This window comes from Cenococcum geophilum (genome assembly GCF_001692895.1).
Source record: "Cenococcum geophilum 1.58 unplaced genomic scaffold K441scaffold_101, whole genome shotgun sequence".
Taxonomy (NCBI): domain Eukaryota; kingdom Fungi; phylum Ascomycota; class Dothideomycetes; order Gloniales; family Gloniaceae; genus Cenococcum; species Cenococcum geophilum.
Genome location: NW_027137659.1, coordinates 269,306 through 283,188, shown reverse-complemented (window position 1 = coordinate 283,188; position 13,883 = coordinate 269,306). Strand labels below are relative to the sequence as shown.

Genomic DNA, 13,883 nt, shown 5'->3' with positions numbered 1-13,883 from the left:
AGAATACCTCCCTTCGAAATATAAGAACGTCTTTCTACTCTCTTCCGTTTTTAACGCTGGTTCTCAGTACGTAGCTTCTTATTTTCGTTCGCAAGAAGGACAGCGCTATACATCGCTAATTAACAACCTTTTACTAGCTGGTTTAAGGCCTAGTTTATTAGGGAGGGAGGGCTATACGTACGGCGCTTAAGGTATTGCTTTAGGAGGTCCGTTTGGTGTTATAACTTAGTAATATTATGCAGTGTTTCTGCTACCCAGGCCTACTACTGCTGTGGTTACTTTAGTGGTGATGGCGTTTAGATTTGAACGTGAAGGAGCGAAAGTACACTGTCTGGGTTGTATAGTACAAGGCCTGTAGCTACAAAACCACTACATATGTTTTTCTCATGAAGTGCTTTAGCGCGTGCTTGCTAGTAGAGAGGTAGAACTCTTGCCTATCAATATAGTTTATACTAAGGCTTATCTTCTGCTCAACAAGTCGCCCGTAAGATCGCTTAAGTGTTAAAAAACAGCCGACGTCGAGTGGCTAAAGGAGGTGGGATAAATATGCTGGCATACAGAGCACAATAATTGAGTGCTCTAAGCAGTATTAATCAAATTTAGGTAACACGTGACTACCGTGGCCATCAAGTATTAGGAGCCGGTAGCGACCAATTATACGATCCTTCGTATGCTTATCAAAGTGCTATAGCCACCATAGGCCTATCTCGTTAGTTGTCTAGCCGTTCTCGCTAACACCAATTGCCTAATCTAGTGGTATTATCCCATTCTTATACCAAGCTGCCTAGTGCATTACTGCCTTAAAAATAATAAGTGCTGGAATTATAAACCCTCGCGCACAAATAGCCTCAATTACTATAACCTATTTACGGTTACCTGGCTATGTTGTCCTAGGTCTCCCAGCTCTATCTACTCCTGTAACAACCTTTGCTGTTAAAATTACTCCCATCTGGAGGTCAGTTTCATCAAAGTTGTAAGTATCGTTATTAAAAATATTGTACTCGGTAATTATATATTATACGCGTTAAAACCAGGCTCAGATTAGCTCTGGATCTTCGCATTTAGCTCGCTGGTAGTCGTACTTGCGGTTATATTTAGATTTGAGCGAATTATGGCGGTTAACAAAGTTACGTGCCCAGCATTTGCCTACAGAGACTGATCGGCCGTATTGACTGGCTAAAAGGCCTGCCATAACCCGTACGGCGGCAACGGTAGGTGGCATACCGCGTTTATCCATTGATAGGATCCGTTGTACGAGACATTCTTCTTCGGTAGATGTAAGGAGGTGATTTTTGGCGGTAGAACCGAGTTGTGGTTGAGTTCCAGCTATACGGCGTTGTAGGGTATCTCGTGGGACGTCATAGGCTCGTGCAGCAGCTCTATAGCTTCGAAAATGGCCTTGCTTGTAGGCTTGAACAGCTAGTTCAAGCCTACCTTCTCGATGTAAGGCTTCTTGTCGTTTTGGTGGTGCCATCTGATGTGGTAATAGACGAACGCGTCGCGTTCAGATGGGGCTGGCGCACTCGGGTATTTGACGCACTGGCTTATAGATTACGTTACCACGTAGCATGATTCCACTACGAGAGAATCATAGCGGTTGCGTACCCCAGCCCCGCTTCTTATCCCTTAGCACGGCAGCGTCCAACGAGTAGGTGGTCTGTGCGCGAACACCAGAATTAAAAGTTCGCGTATGGTCATGGAGCCTTGATCCTATTGATTCTATTGGCCAGTTCTTATCGATAACCGTTGGACGCGAGTTGCCGTGCTAAGGGATAGTTCGAGCCTAAAACGAAAGTGATGTCCACGTCGCCCTAATTTCCGGGTTTTGGCCCGGGCTTTTTTAGCAGAGCGCCGTTGCCGAAGGTCAAGCTTTGGGCCAAGGGCAGGCGTTACGCTTTCAGTTTCTCGTTAGCCCCAGCTCCTGGCCCTCTGCGCTTTGATCACCACCACCCATTTCTTCGGCAAATTGGTTCAGGAATCTCTATGGCAAGTTGGAAATGAGAAATGAATTGACAAGAATGACGTCCCGAAGAGTAGACCTACAGCTCTTAAAAGTAGCGACAGCCGTAAGGACGAAGGTGAGCATGCCGAGCGATCCACTCAGGCGGGTTGGCGCCGATTGAGCATACGCAAAGCTTTTCTCGGGCGCTAGGCGTCCTCGGATCCTGCGTCGTCATGTCTTACCTGGGCCGCGAGACCTCGTTTCTGGGGTACGTATACTCTGCTACTTTTCTCGCACACGATTCTACACTCCATCTGTCCTTTAGTCTTTTTGTCTTATTTTTCTTAGCATTGCTTGCTAAATCATCCCTCTTTTCGCTCTTTTGTAAACCTTTCTTTGTAGGCGCGTATTTGAAGACTTATTTCACCTCTCTAACATGAGGTTTCTTACTCGTGTTCGCATTTTGAGCGTCCTGGGGATTAGCTCTATCCTTTATTTTGGCTGGATACTACATTCGCTTCACATTACGACACGGATAAACAAAGCATGGACAGGCTCATCTCATCAGTTGGTGGTTTTCGGAGACTCTTGGTCAGACATCGGAGAATATCGCATATCTCCGCCAGACGAGGCCTCCACTCCCGTACGAGATGCTGAACAAGGAAAACTCTGGACTGAAGTATTGTGTAAAGAAGTGAGGATGATGGATTAACACTTCCATATCCATATGCTAATTTGTCTAGCTTATTTGTGATTACATTGACAACTTCGCGCGGTCGTCACTACCTAAATGCGGTGGAGCCCCCGGTGCTCTTATTGATAACGACGTATACGCCAATGCCACATCGCATAACGAGACCGATATAAAGCCTCTCGCGGACCTTAAAATGCAGGTCCAACAGTGGATCAATTTCGAGAAACAGAAGAGGCTTATGCCAGGGCGACAAGGGAGTAATGAATGGACGGTCTTTACAGTTATGTTTGGCGTCTGGGATCTTTGGCAATATGCTGCTTTGGAAAAAGCTAGGGCTGTGTATGCAATTGAGCGTAGCATCGAAGAACTCTTCCACCAACTCAATACTATAGCGGAGCACTCGGACGGTCCTATCCGAGTCGTCTTACCGCTACTATTTGACGTAACCTTTCTTCCAAGGTTTCAGATGCGGAAAGGCAGCTCAGCTTAGCAATTTGCACAGGATCAGCATCAAGCTGTCTTCCTTTTGACATACTGGAATACTGCATTGTCTCAGGCTGCATTCCGTTGGACGGCTGGTGATCTCTTCCTGCCAGACATCAACGCGGTCTTAGTAAATGAAGTACGCGCAACGCAGCTCTATGCGATGGGAATCACGGACGCATCCGGTGCCGGGAAACAAGTTCCTCTGTTTGACGAAGTTGAAACACCTTGCCTTGCACCTGTATTAGAGTCGGAGTTCACGCAAGACACACAGGAAACCACTGTCATCATATGCGACAAACCGACTTGCCACTTGTTCTGGTAACTATATTTAATCGTACGGCCGCATCGTTTCGTTCTAACCATGGGTAAAGGGACGGCATGCACCTCGGTGGCACTGCGCATGAGATTATAGGACGAGAAGCCGCTGGACTGGTAAATGGCAACAAGACCGCCAACGCTTATGCTCGGGAACAAGAAATGTCCAAGGCAGCGGTAAACGGCAATGGCCACACTGTCGATTCTTTGAACTTCGGATTGCGCTTCCCTCCTGAAAAATAAACCATTAACTCAACCACTTACTGTGCACTTCAGTCAAAAGGAACGCATAGTATGGCCGCAGGGACTTAAAAGAGGGTGTACATTCCAAAGATGTCGGGTTCTCCGGATGCATTGTGATCTACGTGGGCTATTGTCGCTTCCTTGCATTACATCTGAGCTGGAATGTCTCGGTGTGTGGCCATAGATGTCTTGGCCCTTTTAGGTCGAACGAGAACAAAGAAATTCCCCGCGGACAACGTCGTGAACAGTATTATTCCCGCAAATGTCTAAGACAATCGCATGCAAGATTACTTGGCTAAGTAAGGGTCAAAGATAACCAGCGTTGAAAGGTGCGGAAAATAATAGGCACAAAGCCGCCTCTACGATGGCCATGTCCACGGTATGTACAGCCTCATTCTTCTCATGTACAATACAATGAAATTCTTCCTCAAAGCTTACTAAATCGTCGTCAAATAATTCGCACTTCTCAATGCTTACCACTCGAGTTCTGCCGCCGATACTTCGGTCACCTCGTATGCAGCCATTATCAGTTCAGCTTCTCAGCGGCGCTCTTGCGCAGGACCGGAGCGCTCTACTGATGATTATGGGTCGAGATAGTCCCCGAAAGGCATCTGAGAAGGCGCAAGACAACTCGGCCAGCCCTCGGGAGCTTTCGAATACGGTGCTAGCCCGGTCCACCTCTTCTCCAATCCCTGCTCGTCGTTCAAAGGCGGGTGATGGAGTGACAACTGAAGAGCCGACTTTTGTGCGTCGTCTAACACGAAAGAGAGCAGCTTCGCTCGTCCACATCGAGGAAGACAAACCGAAGTCGGAGGAGGATGATCCAACATACCAGAGGAGTAGTAATAGCGCGCCATCAACGGGTTCTGGGGAATTTTCAGGGCATATCTGTCTTTGCCAGCCTGAACCAAAGATTCCACGTCCAAGAAATGGTGAGTTTTGTCTTCTCTTTGTCCGGAAGCAATATAGCTGAGGAGCACTCCTTGTTCTTGATAAAGGATTTTCTTTGTTTCATAGAATGGTATAATTTATTGACAGTTGCTGATTCTTTGTAGCGTTCATCCTTTATCGGCAGCACCATCAACAGGCCGTCGTAGCCCATCATCCGGGACTTGCCAACCCAGAGATTTCCAAGATCATAGGCGAGCAGTGGCAGGCTGAATCTAACACTGTGAAGAACGAGTGGAAAGCTCTTGCAGACGTAAGATGTTGTCCTGCCCGTCCAAGTCTGTATTTAACGTGATTATTAGGAAGAGAAAGCTCGACATCAGCGACAATATCCTGAATATCGCTACCAGCCTCGGCGGAACGGGAAATCTGGTGCTCTTCCAGAAAACCCGTCCGGTGAGCATACCACTGTTGAGAAGTACCGTTGTCCCCGGTGTGGAGGTCGGAGCATCAAAACTCCCACAAGTCCTTTTCAAACTTCATATTCAACGCCGTTACTTCCTCCACCAAGACAGTCGCCAAATTCCACTTCTACAACGCAGTACTTACCGATGATGAATAATTTGAGTCTTGAATCCCCACAAGAACGCCGAGGTCGACCTGGACCGTCAAATCTGAGCAACATTCAAGTGCCTGCCAGTCCAGCGGATACAGCGATGTACAGCCCGCTTTCGCCAGACTCAAAACGGCGTCGTTACAATATCGGTGGGTACGCACCTGGCAGTGCAAGAAGAGTCGACGGGGAATCATATCCCTACCCATCACATGCTCGCCACAATTCTCTGCCTCCAATTCGACACTCACCACCCAATACAGGGGCAATGCCACCACCAAGAACCCCTCGCAGGACCAAGCACGACATCAGTCTCACTCTCTCAGCTCTAGGTGACCAGAGCAGGAGCGTGGAAGCTATGGTAATGAGCGTGCCTTATCCGGTCAAGATCAAAGTTCTTGGGCGCATCACGCCCCCTCTAAAAACTCCTGGCCTAGCAAGCGCAACCAAACCCGTCAGGGGCGCCATTGTCGCCATCGAAGGCGAAGATACAGCAGCCGTGCAAGAGCTTTCTCGCTGGCTAGAAGAGTTCTTAGGCAAGGATAAAGAATACCATACCAAAATCGCCGACCCACCTAAGGGCCCTGATGCGGACAAGTCTGATATAGTTTTCTCCGATTACCTTGACGTGATCAGGGAGTGGTATGAGAAGAGCAAAGAGATGATCGAGTTCATAACTACTGCTGTTCCCATGACGGAGAGTGATAGCAATGATAAAGAAATGAAAGGCAATGACAAGGCTAGCACCACAACCACAAAACCAGTCTTGATCTTACCTACGTACCAGCTGCGCGCTTCGGACGCCTACGCGTCGCGTATACCGATCTCGGACGCGTACTCGCCGACGGATCACTGGCAGTGGATGGCGACGCTGTGGCGCGGCATTGTCGGGCCTGACCTGACGATATATATTAAGGAGGCGAAAGCCGAGGAGGCGAAAGCCGAGGAGTTGGCGAGAGAGAAGTTGGTAGAGCTGAGCGAGGATGTAAGGTGTCTTACTGTCCGAAAAGAGAAAGGGTCGACGAAGCTGAGCGACGGCGCGTTGAGGAGGGTGGGCTTTGAGGTTAGCGAATGGATTCAGGCGGTTGGTTCAGGAAAGGAGGGACATTGAGCGTAATTGCTGGGAAGGATTCGAGAAATTTACGTCGTCTTACTAGATGTAGCTGGGAGAAGTGTGGAGGGTGTTGAGTGGGAAGTCGGATCACTGCTTAGTCCGTGAGGGTTTCTTTACGATTTATTGTGGAGTATATATTGTTAACATTGGAATGGCATATTATGAGATGATAGTCAAAATTTCGGTTTATTCAGTGGGGAATTGTATTCTCATGCTGTGCTGTTCAGCCCTACGGCGATGAAAGCGAGGTCAGCCTCCGGCTTAGCCGTTTTCACATGGAGGACGAAATGCATCACATGTCAGAGTTCGGACTCCCTTGCTCCGCAACGTCACAGCCCGTCTAACCACTACTAACGCTGCTCTAGATCCTCCACGAGCTTTACACCATGAGTGGCTACGGCTGATCAGGAGGCCTTAATGCTTCTCACCTAAAGTCATACCTCCTACCTACCTACCTATCTAACAAACCTACTCTCTTTATGCCGCAGCTACCCATCCATACCTTCACCACCTTGTGCTCTCTCTTCCACAGCCTTCGCTTGACAAGCGCTGTGGAGTCTTTGAATCAGTCATCATGATTGGTATTACAGCAATAAATTTTAATTTCCTTTGTGCGAATGCTAAATGGTGGAGATAGATCACGTCCTTGGGAGGCCCTCTGTCAAGTTCCGTAAGATCCAAGTCTTGGCCGTTGTCTCCTTCTGGTCATTCTACCTATACAGGTGCGTAACGCCTCCCCAGCTATTACCCACCTTCACAATGTGGTCTGAGTCCTAACGTCGTTACAGAGGCGACCGCAATGGCCCGCCCATAATCCGCCGCCTCTCCGCCCTCCTCTCCAAACGTCTCACCGTCTGGCAAACCCTCGTCGTTACCCTCCTTTGGTTTTACGTAGCACGTAACTTCGGTAAGCTTGTAGGCCTCGAGTGTCCCGAGCCGCTCGCCAATCTCTACAGCCGCTCATACTTCCGTGCCACATGGGTGACGACGGCGCTGGACGCCGGGTTCTGGTCCGCGATGCGGATCCGGTGCAAGTGGATGCGGGATTTCCTCTCCATTGTCTTCAGCGTATACTACATGATCTGTGCTGAGCAGGCAGATGAGAAGGTCCGGAAGGTTAGGGGCACGTTGACGGTAGATCACCTGCGGGTAAGCTGGAATAAGGGAACCACGCCGTACTTGGCGTTCTTCACAAGTCTGATGCGGCCACGGCTCATGAGATATCCGCCGCGCGCGATCAGGATTCCGAGGCCGCAGGAGAGCTCGTATAAAGAGCCTGTACACGCTTGGTTATATTTTGACGGGCCGTTGTCGGCATTGGGGAAGCATACAAAAGTCGTATTGGATATTCCGGGTGGAGGATTCGTGGCTATGGACCCGAGGAATCATGATGATAAGCTCCTTGGTTGGACCGGGAAGACTGGCCTTCCAGTCTTAAGTCTTGATTACAAGAAAGCTCCGGAGTACCCTTATCCTTACGCGCTCAACGAATGTTATGACGTCTATCACACACTGGTGGCTTCGCATGGTCGCTGCATTGGCCTCTCTGGCGAGCACGTCCCCAAGATTGTAGTCTCTGGAGACTCCGCTGGAGGTAACCTAGCTGTTGGGATGGTCCTCATGATCCTACAGTCTGGATCAACGGATACCCGTCGCTGGCAAGGCGAGCGAGAGCTCCCACCTCCTACGGGCGTAGTCCTCATCTACCCAGCGCTAGACATGAATATAGGAAACTGGATGACAGATGAGCAGATGGCATTGATCCGGGATCGACGCTCTCGTAAAACAAACCAAGGAATCCTACGACGTAAAAGTGACGATTACCGCCACCTCGCGCCTAATACACCACGAGTTTCTGATGACGAAGATGAAGGCGAGGACGAGCGCACAATATCCAGCCCAAACACCGATTCCCCTCCAACTTTTCGACGCGGGACACCCGTCACAAGCACAATAGTGCTCAAATCCACCGAGACCATGATCCGCCTCTCCGCCGCCCACACAGGCAAAGACAGCACGGCCGCTCTAGCTGAAGCACCCAGCACCACCACAGCTGCCCTATCCCCCACCACCGTGTCTCCCGCAGACACCATAACCGCCCCCGCACCTCCTGCCCACGTGCTGAAAACCCGCCTGGCCATGTCCTCCATGATCTCATACTTCAACGACCGAATCCTAAGCCCCGAAATGATGCGCGCCATGATAATCCTCTACATCGGCCCACACAACCGCCCCGACTTCTCAACCGACTTCCTTCTCTCCCCCTTACTCGCCCCCGAATCCCTCCTCGCCAAGTTCCCCAAGACGTACTTCCTGACCGGCGAGCGCGACCCGCTCGTCGACGACACGGTCATCTTCGCGGGGCGGCTGCGGCAGGCGAAGCGCGCGGCGTGGCTCGATGCGCGCGAGCTGGGGCTCGAGTGGGCGCGGCGGCAGGCTGAGTTCCGCGAGGAGGACGCCGTCGAGGTCGCGCTGGTGCCGGGGATCAGCCACGGCTTCTTGCAGTTCGTGGGCGTGTTCCCCGAGGGCTGGACGCATATTTTCCGGTGTGCGCGCTGGATGGGCGAATGCTTTGCGCGGGTGGAGGCGGAGGACGAGGCGCGCGCCGCGGCGGTGGGGGTGCTGGGAAGTGGGAAGGGTGTAAGAAGGGGGCGGGCGGACTATTTTGGTGTGACGGCAGGGTTGGATGCTGCTGTCGGTGGGCTGGCGAAGAAGGGGAAGGGGGGTTGGCGGCACCATCGGAGGTCGGGAACGTCGTCGGCGGATGAGGATAGGCCGCTCGAAATGACGGTGCGTGGGAGTGTGGGGAAGGGGAGGGGGAGACGGGATGAGGCTGGGGAGGAGGTTGTGGGGAATGGGAGCGTGAGCGCGAGGGGGAGGCGCGCGGCGAAGGGTACGAAGAATAGGAGGAAGAGCATCGTCAGTTTGGCGAGTGAAGATGATTTGCTCGGGCGCAGGATGAAGGGGCTGACGGGAGGGTTAATGGGGATGGCGGAAGACGGGGTACCGCCAACGCCATAGGGGATATTGCCCATGAAGTTTACGATTCTTGGGGTTGGAAAGGCGCATTGGAAGGCTGGAGATGTAGAGTACATATATTAAAACATACGAATGGATGCATAGCAGTGGTAGTGCTGTTCGGTCAGCTCAATGTTGTGTATCCTTCCCTTTTATCTTTGAAAAGTAACGGCTACTCATACGTCTACGATTCTAGAGAAAGATCAGCAGCCACAGTTATATATATGCTTCTACTTCAAGGTCATCACCATAACCCCTAGCTCAACCTATCAAATGCTCCGGCCTCTAACTTTCCTCGATAAGTTAGATCACTTGCCCCTAGTGGCTCCTCCACGCAAACATACCTTTAGCCTAGACTCAGCCATCACTCTAGAACCACGCTAGCAATCTGATGCGATTATCCAATTAGGAAAGTCTATAGAAAAGTGTCGAATACCTAGTTCTTCTAGACATGTATCCCTTAACCTGTCAGAACCTAATAGAGAAAGGACCGTGCACGAGTAACACGTATATCCATATAGAATTTAGTTATTAACTATACCACCACCATGCCCCGCCATCGTGGTAGAATTGGTGCAGATCTTGTTTAGAAGACTTAATATAGCGTTCTATTAAATAAGACCGCGAAAAAACTTCCTCCTAAGCCATAGCCTCTACCCAATAGTAAGGACTAGTAGAGGAAGAAGGCGCTAAGTACTCTATTCAGCTACGATGTGTGTAAAATACCGTTCTGTAGGCAAGACGGCTGCTAGCTACCTTATATTGAGCGACTTAACTTCAAAGAATAAGCTTATATTACTTTTGCATGAGAAATTAAGCAATATCACTAGCTGCATATTCCTAAGCATGGGTCTTGTTCTATTAATTTAATTTGGCTGGCCGTTATCGGTAACCGTACGACCCATTTTGACGGGTGAACGGAGAGGAAACCGTAAGGAGAATCACAATGTACCAAAGCATCGCGCTATCCTAAATTCCGGTCCAAATCAGCGCTAGTGGTGTGACGCGATTACCAGGTTAGGGAATCAAGCAGAAAAAGTGTTGATTGCATAGGAGTCGTTCCGGTGCCGTAAATGGGGTTACAATATACTAAGGCTCAAGCCGTTCCCAGCTGGCTATGCTACAGACATGGAAGATCCCAGTAATTAAACTGCCTCAACTGCATGTTAGGTGGTCTGTCTGGCCAAAGTTGCACTGAGAAGCTTATGTGATTACTGGGGTTGAGGAAAAAAGTGTAGCAAAGAGTATAGATTGCCAAGAGTTGCGGCAGGTGCTGCATACTGTAGGTAGTCGCTGCAATCTTAAGTGGATTACTAGGTCACGTGTAAGGGGTCTAGATCCCTCACCGAAGCAGCGCTAGTGATCTGATGCGATTAACGCATTAGGAAACTTGTAGAAAAAGTGTTGATTGCAGAGCGCTCTGCGTTGGCATTTTGAGCTGCAATTTTCGATACTCTAAAGGGCTCTCGCCGTCCCCCACTGTCTCGTGCTCCCGCCCAACTGTCCCAGAGATGGCACTAGTAATCTTAGGTGATTACTGCATTAGGAAGTGCGACAGAAAACTGTTGATTGCAGAGCAAGTCTCGGACGTGGTGCAGAGGGGTCATAGTGCACTGCAGGGTGCACGAGCTCCAGCGTCTCCCGCAGCACGGTTCACACGCAATTTCGTTATCAATATATTTAGTTAAGTGCACCATCTAGCGTACGTACTGTGTACTTACGAAAAAGGCTATGCACTCCTAAGCAAGGTATGTGCACTTATAAGAAAGGTAAAGTCTTTAATTTTTAAGCTTAATTGTAAGAGCTAAACTTGAAGTTCTCTAGTGTGCAAGAAAGCGAAATTGCGTATGTGCCGCGCTGCGCAACGGGGGGAGACGCCGGAGCTCGTACACCCTGTATACTCAAGCCGCTCGAGTCTCCGCCAGTACGATCTCTAACCTAAACCGCGCTAATAATCTGATCTGATTACCGCATTAGGGGATATCAGCGAAAAATGTTGATTGCCTAGTACTAATCATAGTGCCCTCAACGGAGCCACAATACACCGGATTAGGAAATTTGGACTTTTGGGTGTTGAAAGCTGATGACATGCAAGGCCATCAGAGGCACTGGGATTGGGTTAGTTTGAGGTGAGCTGAATTAGGCCTGAGGTTTTCAAGGCTGAATTTTATAGTAGGTTAGGATTAGAGTTTAGACTAGTAAAGTGTTGCTGAAGAGGGACGAAGATGTTGGTTTCATTTTGGAGTTTTGCAAAATGTTGAGATCTGGATCAAATTCTTAAAAATGCCAGAACTCGTCATCTCAGATATCGTAAAGCTTTTGTCTAGACCTAAACTCCAACGCCAGACCCAAAATAAGCACACCTTCATAACAAGCACTCCGTCATGACTCATCACTACTGCATCTCCTGTTACCCCTTCGTTCTCTCTACGCTCTCAACTTCCTTGAACACCGCCGCCATAGCATCCCCTAGGATCTTCATCCCCTGCTCGATCTCAGCTTCGGTAATAACAAGTGGTGGCACGAATCGCAGCGTGTTTGTCCCGCACGTAATAATCAACAACCCTCTCTCGCGAGCTGCAGTGACTACGGGTATCGGGTCCTGGTTTAGCTGCAGGCCCAGGATGAGGCCTTTACCCCTAACTTCTATAATGACATCCGGGAAGCGCTGCTGGAGGGTCTGGAAGTGCTTCCGGAAGACCTGCTCCCTCTCTAAAACTAATTTCTGCAGTTCCGGGTCTGAGAGACGAGAGAGAATGTAATGGGCAACTCGCGCGCCTAGCGGGTTTCCGCCGAATGTGGTGCCGTGGTCGCCGGTCACGATTTTCGTGGCGACGGCCTCGTTGACGATGGTGGCGCCGATGGGGAAACCATTCCCGAGCGCTTTCGCTGTGGTCAGGATGTCGGGGTGTGCTTCCTTGGGTAGTGCGCCGTGGGCCCAGAGCTGCCCTGTACGGGAGAGGCCGCACTGGATCTCGTCATAGATAAGAACGGCGCCAACTTCATTGCACCTATTCCTTAGAGCTATAAGGAACTCTGGTGTAGCAACATTAACACCGCCTTCGCCTTGGATAGGCTCGATGATGACACCGCAGGTGTTCTCTGTAACAAGGTCGTTGACGCCCTTGATATCATTATATGTTCCGTACCTGAACCCGGGAACCATTGGCGAAAACGGTTTCTGGTACTTCGGGTTCGGAGTGGCGGAGAGGGAGCCCATAGTCCTACCATGGAAGGAATTGTGGAAGGAGACGAATTCATGCTTTGCGCCGGAGGGATCGATGGTCTTGCCCACTTTGCGGGCGAATTTTATAGCAGCCTCATTCGCCTCAGAGCCAGAGTTGCAGATAAACGCCTTAGAAGCTGTGTGCATAGCACCCGAGGCGGTGGTCTTCTCGATTAGGAGTTTGGAAAGTGTGCCCGTCCAGGGATTGTGGTAGAGGTTGGAAGTGTGAATGAGAGTTTGAGCCTAGGAAGTTAAACGAGATTAGAGCGCTGCATAAGGCGACAGGACATTTGGTGGTGGTGGGAGGTAACAGACCTGTTGTCCTAACAGCTTAGCCATCTCCGGGTCACAATGCCCCAGAGCATTAACAGCAATGCCAGCTGTGAAGTCCAAGTATCGCCTATTCTCCACATCCCACAGATAACACCCCTCTCCCTTCTGGAACATAGGTGGCGGGCGGACATAGGTTGGAACCATGTAAGGAAGCTGGTCATTTACGAGGCGAGCTGTCTGCGATGACTCGGAGGGGTCTGGGGTAGGAAGGGAGGTTTCTTTCTGTATTGTCCTCGTCAATGCCATATTCTTAAGGTTCCCCTATCTCTCAGCAAGAAAAAAATTAGTACTAACTGTAATTGCATCTTTCAAAGTTCCTGGAAGGTTAGAATTTGCTACTGCTGCTGATGCCGATGACGCATAGCGCTTGTATGAAGAGCTGACGACAATAGCCCTCGGGCTGCTCAATGCAGCGCATAGCCGCTTGGAGGAAAGTCGCAATGCCATAACTATAAAAAGAGAAACGGGAAATGAGTAGGAAAAAGAGCAATGGTATCTTTATTACAGCTGTACAGAGGAGTAGAAAAGCGGAGGGTTGCGTGACCTAAAAATTCCCGCTTATCGATAGCCGACGCCGGAGTTAGCCAACTCGTCCCCTTCAACAAATTTATCATCAATCCTACATTCCCATAGGCGTGGCATTGATGGACAAAGATACCATAGCTGCTAGCAGTACGAGGTGGTCGTACTATCGGAGATACTTTAGCCCTTTCGAAAACTCCATGATAATTTCATTCTTAGCCAAGGAGCAAGATTAGAAAGAATGGCAATGCTATTAGGGGGAAAAATAAGTTCCTACTCGTATTTCTATCTGAGGCTCCCTAGAAGCCTAGACAAAATTGCTATTGCTTGTTGACGTTTATACAAAGTTGCACCTAAACTAATTGATCAACAGATAGTCTTCTCCTAAAATAGCCCGCTTACGCTAAAAGAGAGATCATAAGTGGCCTCAGGCTGCTCTCTTGGCAGCCAGGCTGAAGATTTTCATCCAGAGGCCAGAAAACCATTCCA

General features: G+C 49.7%; 3 protein-coding genes across 3 annotated transcripts; 2 read left to right on the top strand and 1 right to left on the bottom strand.

Moving 5' to 3' along the window:
• The first annotated feature begins 2,154 nt into the window (after positions 1 to 2,154).
• Positions 2,155 to 6,489, top strand: K441DRAFT_709605 (uncharacterized protein). The gene is made up of 7 exons (XM_067653858.1): positions 2,155 to 2,636; positions 2,686 to 3,078; positions 3,139 to 3,440; positions 3,494 to 3,635; positions 4,216 to 4,612; positions 4,736 to 4,881; positions 4,931 to 6,489. Exons 1-7 carry the CDS (start codon positions 2,379 to 2,381, stop codon positions 6,290 to 6,292), a joined length of 3,000 nt encoding a protein of 999 aa, XP_067496498.1. The 5' UTR covers positions 2,155 to 2,378; the 3' UTR covers positions 6,293 to 6,489.
• Positions 6,490 to 6,751: 262 nt separating this feature from the next.
• K441DRAFT_649302 (alpha/beta-hydrolase) lies at positions 6,752 to 9,486 on the top strand. Its single transcript, XM_067646936.1, has 3 exons — positions 6,752 to 6,876; positions 6,933 to 7,017; positions 7,084 to 9,486. Exons 1-3 carry the CDS (start codon positions 6,870 to 6,872, stop codon positions 9,314 to 9,316), a joined length of 2,325 nt encoding a protein of 774 aa, XP_067496497.1. The 5' UTR covers positions 6,752 to 6,869; the 3' UTR covers positions 9,317 to 9,486.
• Positions 9,487 to 11,351: 1,865 nt separating this feature from the next.
• On the bottom strand, positions 11,352 to 13,495 carry K441DRAFT_623787 (acetylornithine and succinylornithine aminotransferase). Its single transcript, XM_067646056.1, has 3 exons — positions 13,167 to 13,495; positions 12,855 to 13,094; positions 11,352 to 12,782 (listed from the first exon to the last, which is right to left on the bottom strand). Exons 1-3 carry the CDS (start codon positions 13,317 to 13,319, stop codon positions 11,724 to 11,726), a joined length of 1,452 nt encoding a protein of 483 aa, XP_067496496.1. The 5' UTR covers positions 13,320 to 13,495; the 3' UTR covers positions 11,352 to 11,723.
• Between the last annotated feature and the right edge of the window lie 388 nt (positions 13,496 to 13,883).

Coding starts and splice junctions, on each gene's coding strand:
- K441DRAFT_623787 (XM_067646056.1), bottom strand. CDS start 13,319: ATGGCATTGCGACTTTCCTCCAAGCGGCTATGCGCTGCATTGAGCAGC. Junction 13,095..13,166: donor CTTTGAAAGATGCAATTACA/GTTAGTACTAAT, acceptor AGGACAATACAG/AAAGAAACCTCCCTTCCTAC. Junction 12,783..12,854: donor CTAAGCTGTTAGGACAACAG/GTCTGTTACCTC, acceptor TTAACTTCCTAG/GCTCAAACTCTCATTCACAC.
- K441DRAFT_649302 (XM_067646936.1), top strand. Junction 7,018..7,083: donor TGGTCATTCTACCTATACAG/GTGCGTAACGCC, acceptor ACGTCGTTACAG/AGGCGACCGCAATGGCCCGC.
- K441DRAFT_709605 (XM_067653858.1), top strand. CDS start 2,379: ATGAGGTTTCTTACTCGTGTTCGCATTTTGAGCGTCCTGGGGATTAGC. Junction 3,441..3,493: donor CCGACTTGCCACTTGTTCTG/GTAACTATATTT, acceptor CCATGGGTAAAG/GGACGGCATGCACCTCGGTG. Junction 4,882..4,930: donor AGTGGAAAGCTCTTGCAGAC/GTAAGATGTTGT, acceptor CGTGATTATTAG/GAAGAGAAAGCTCGACATCA.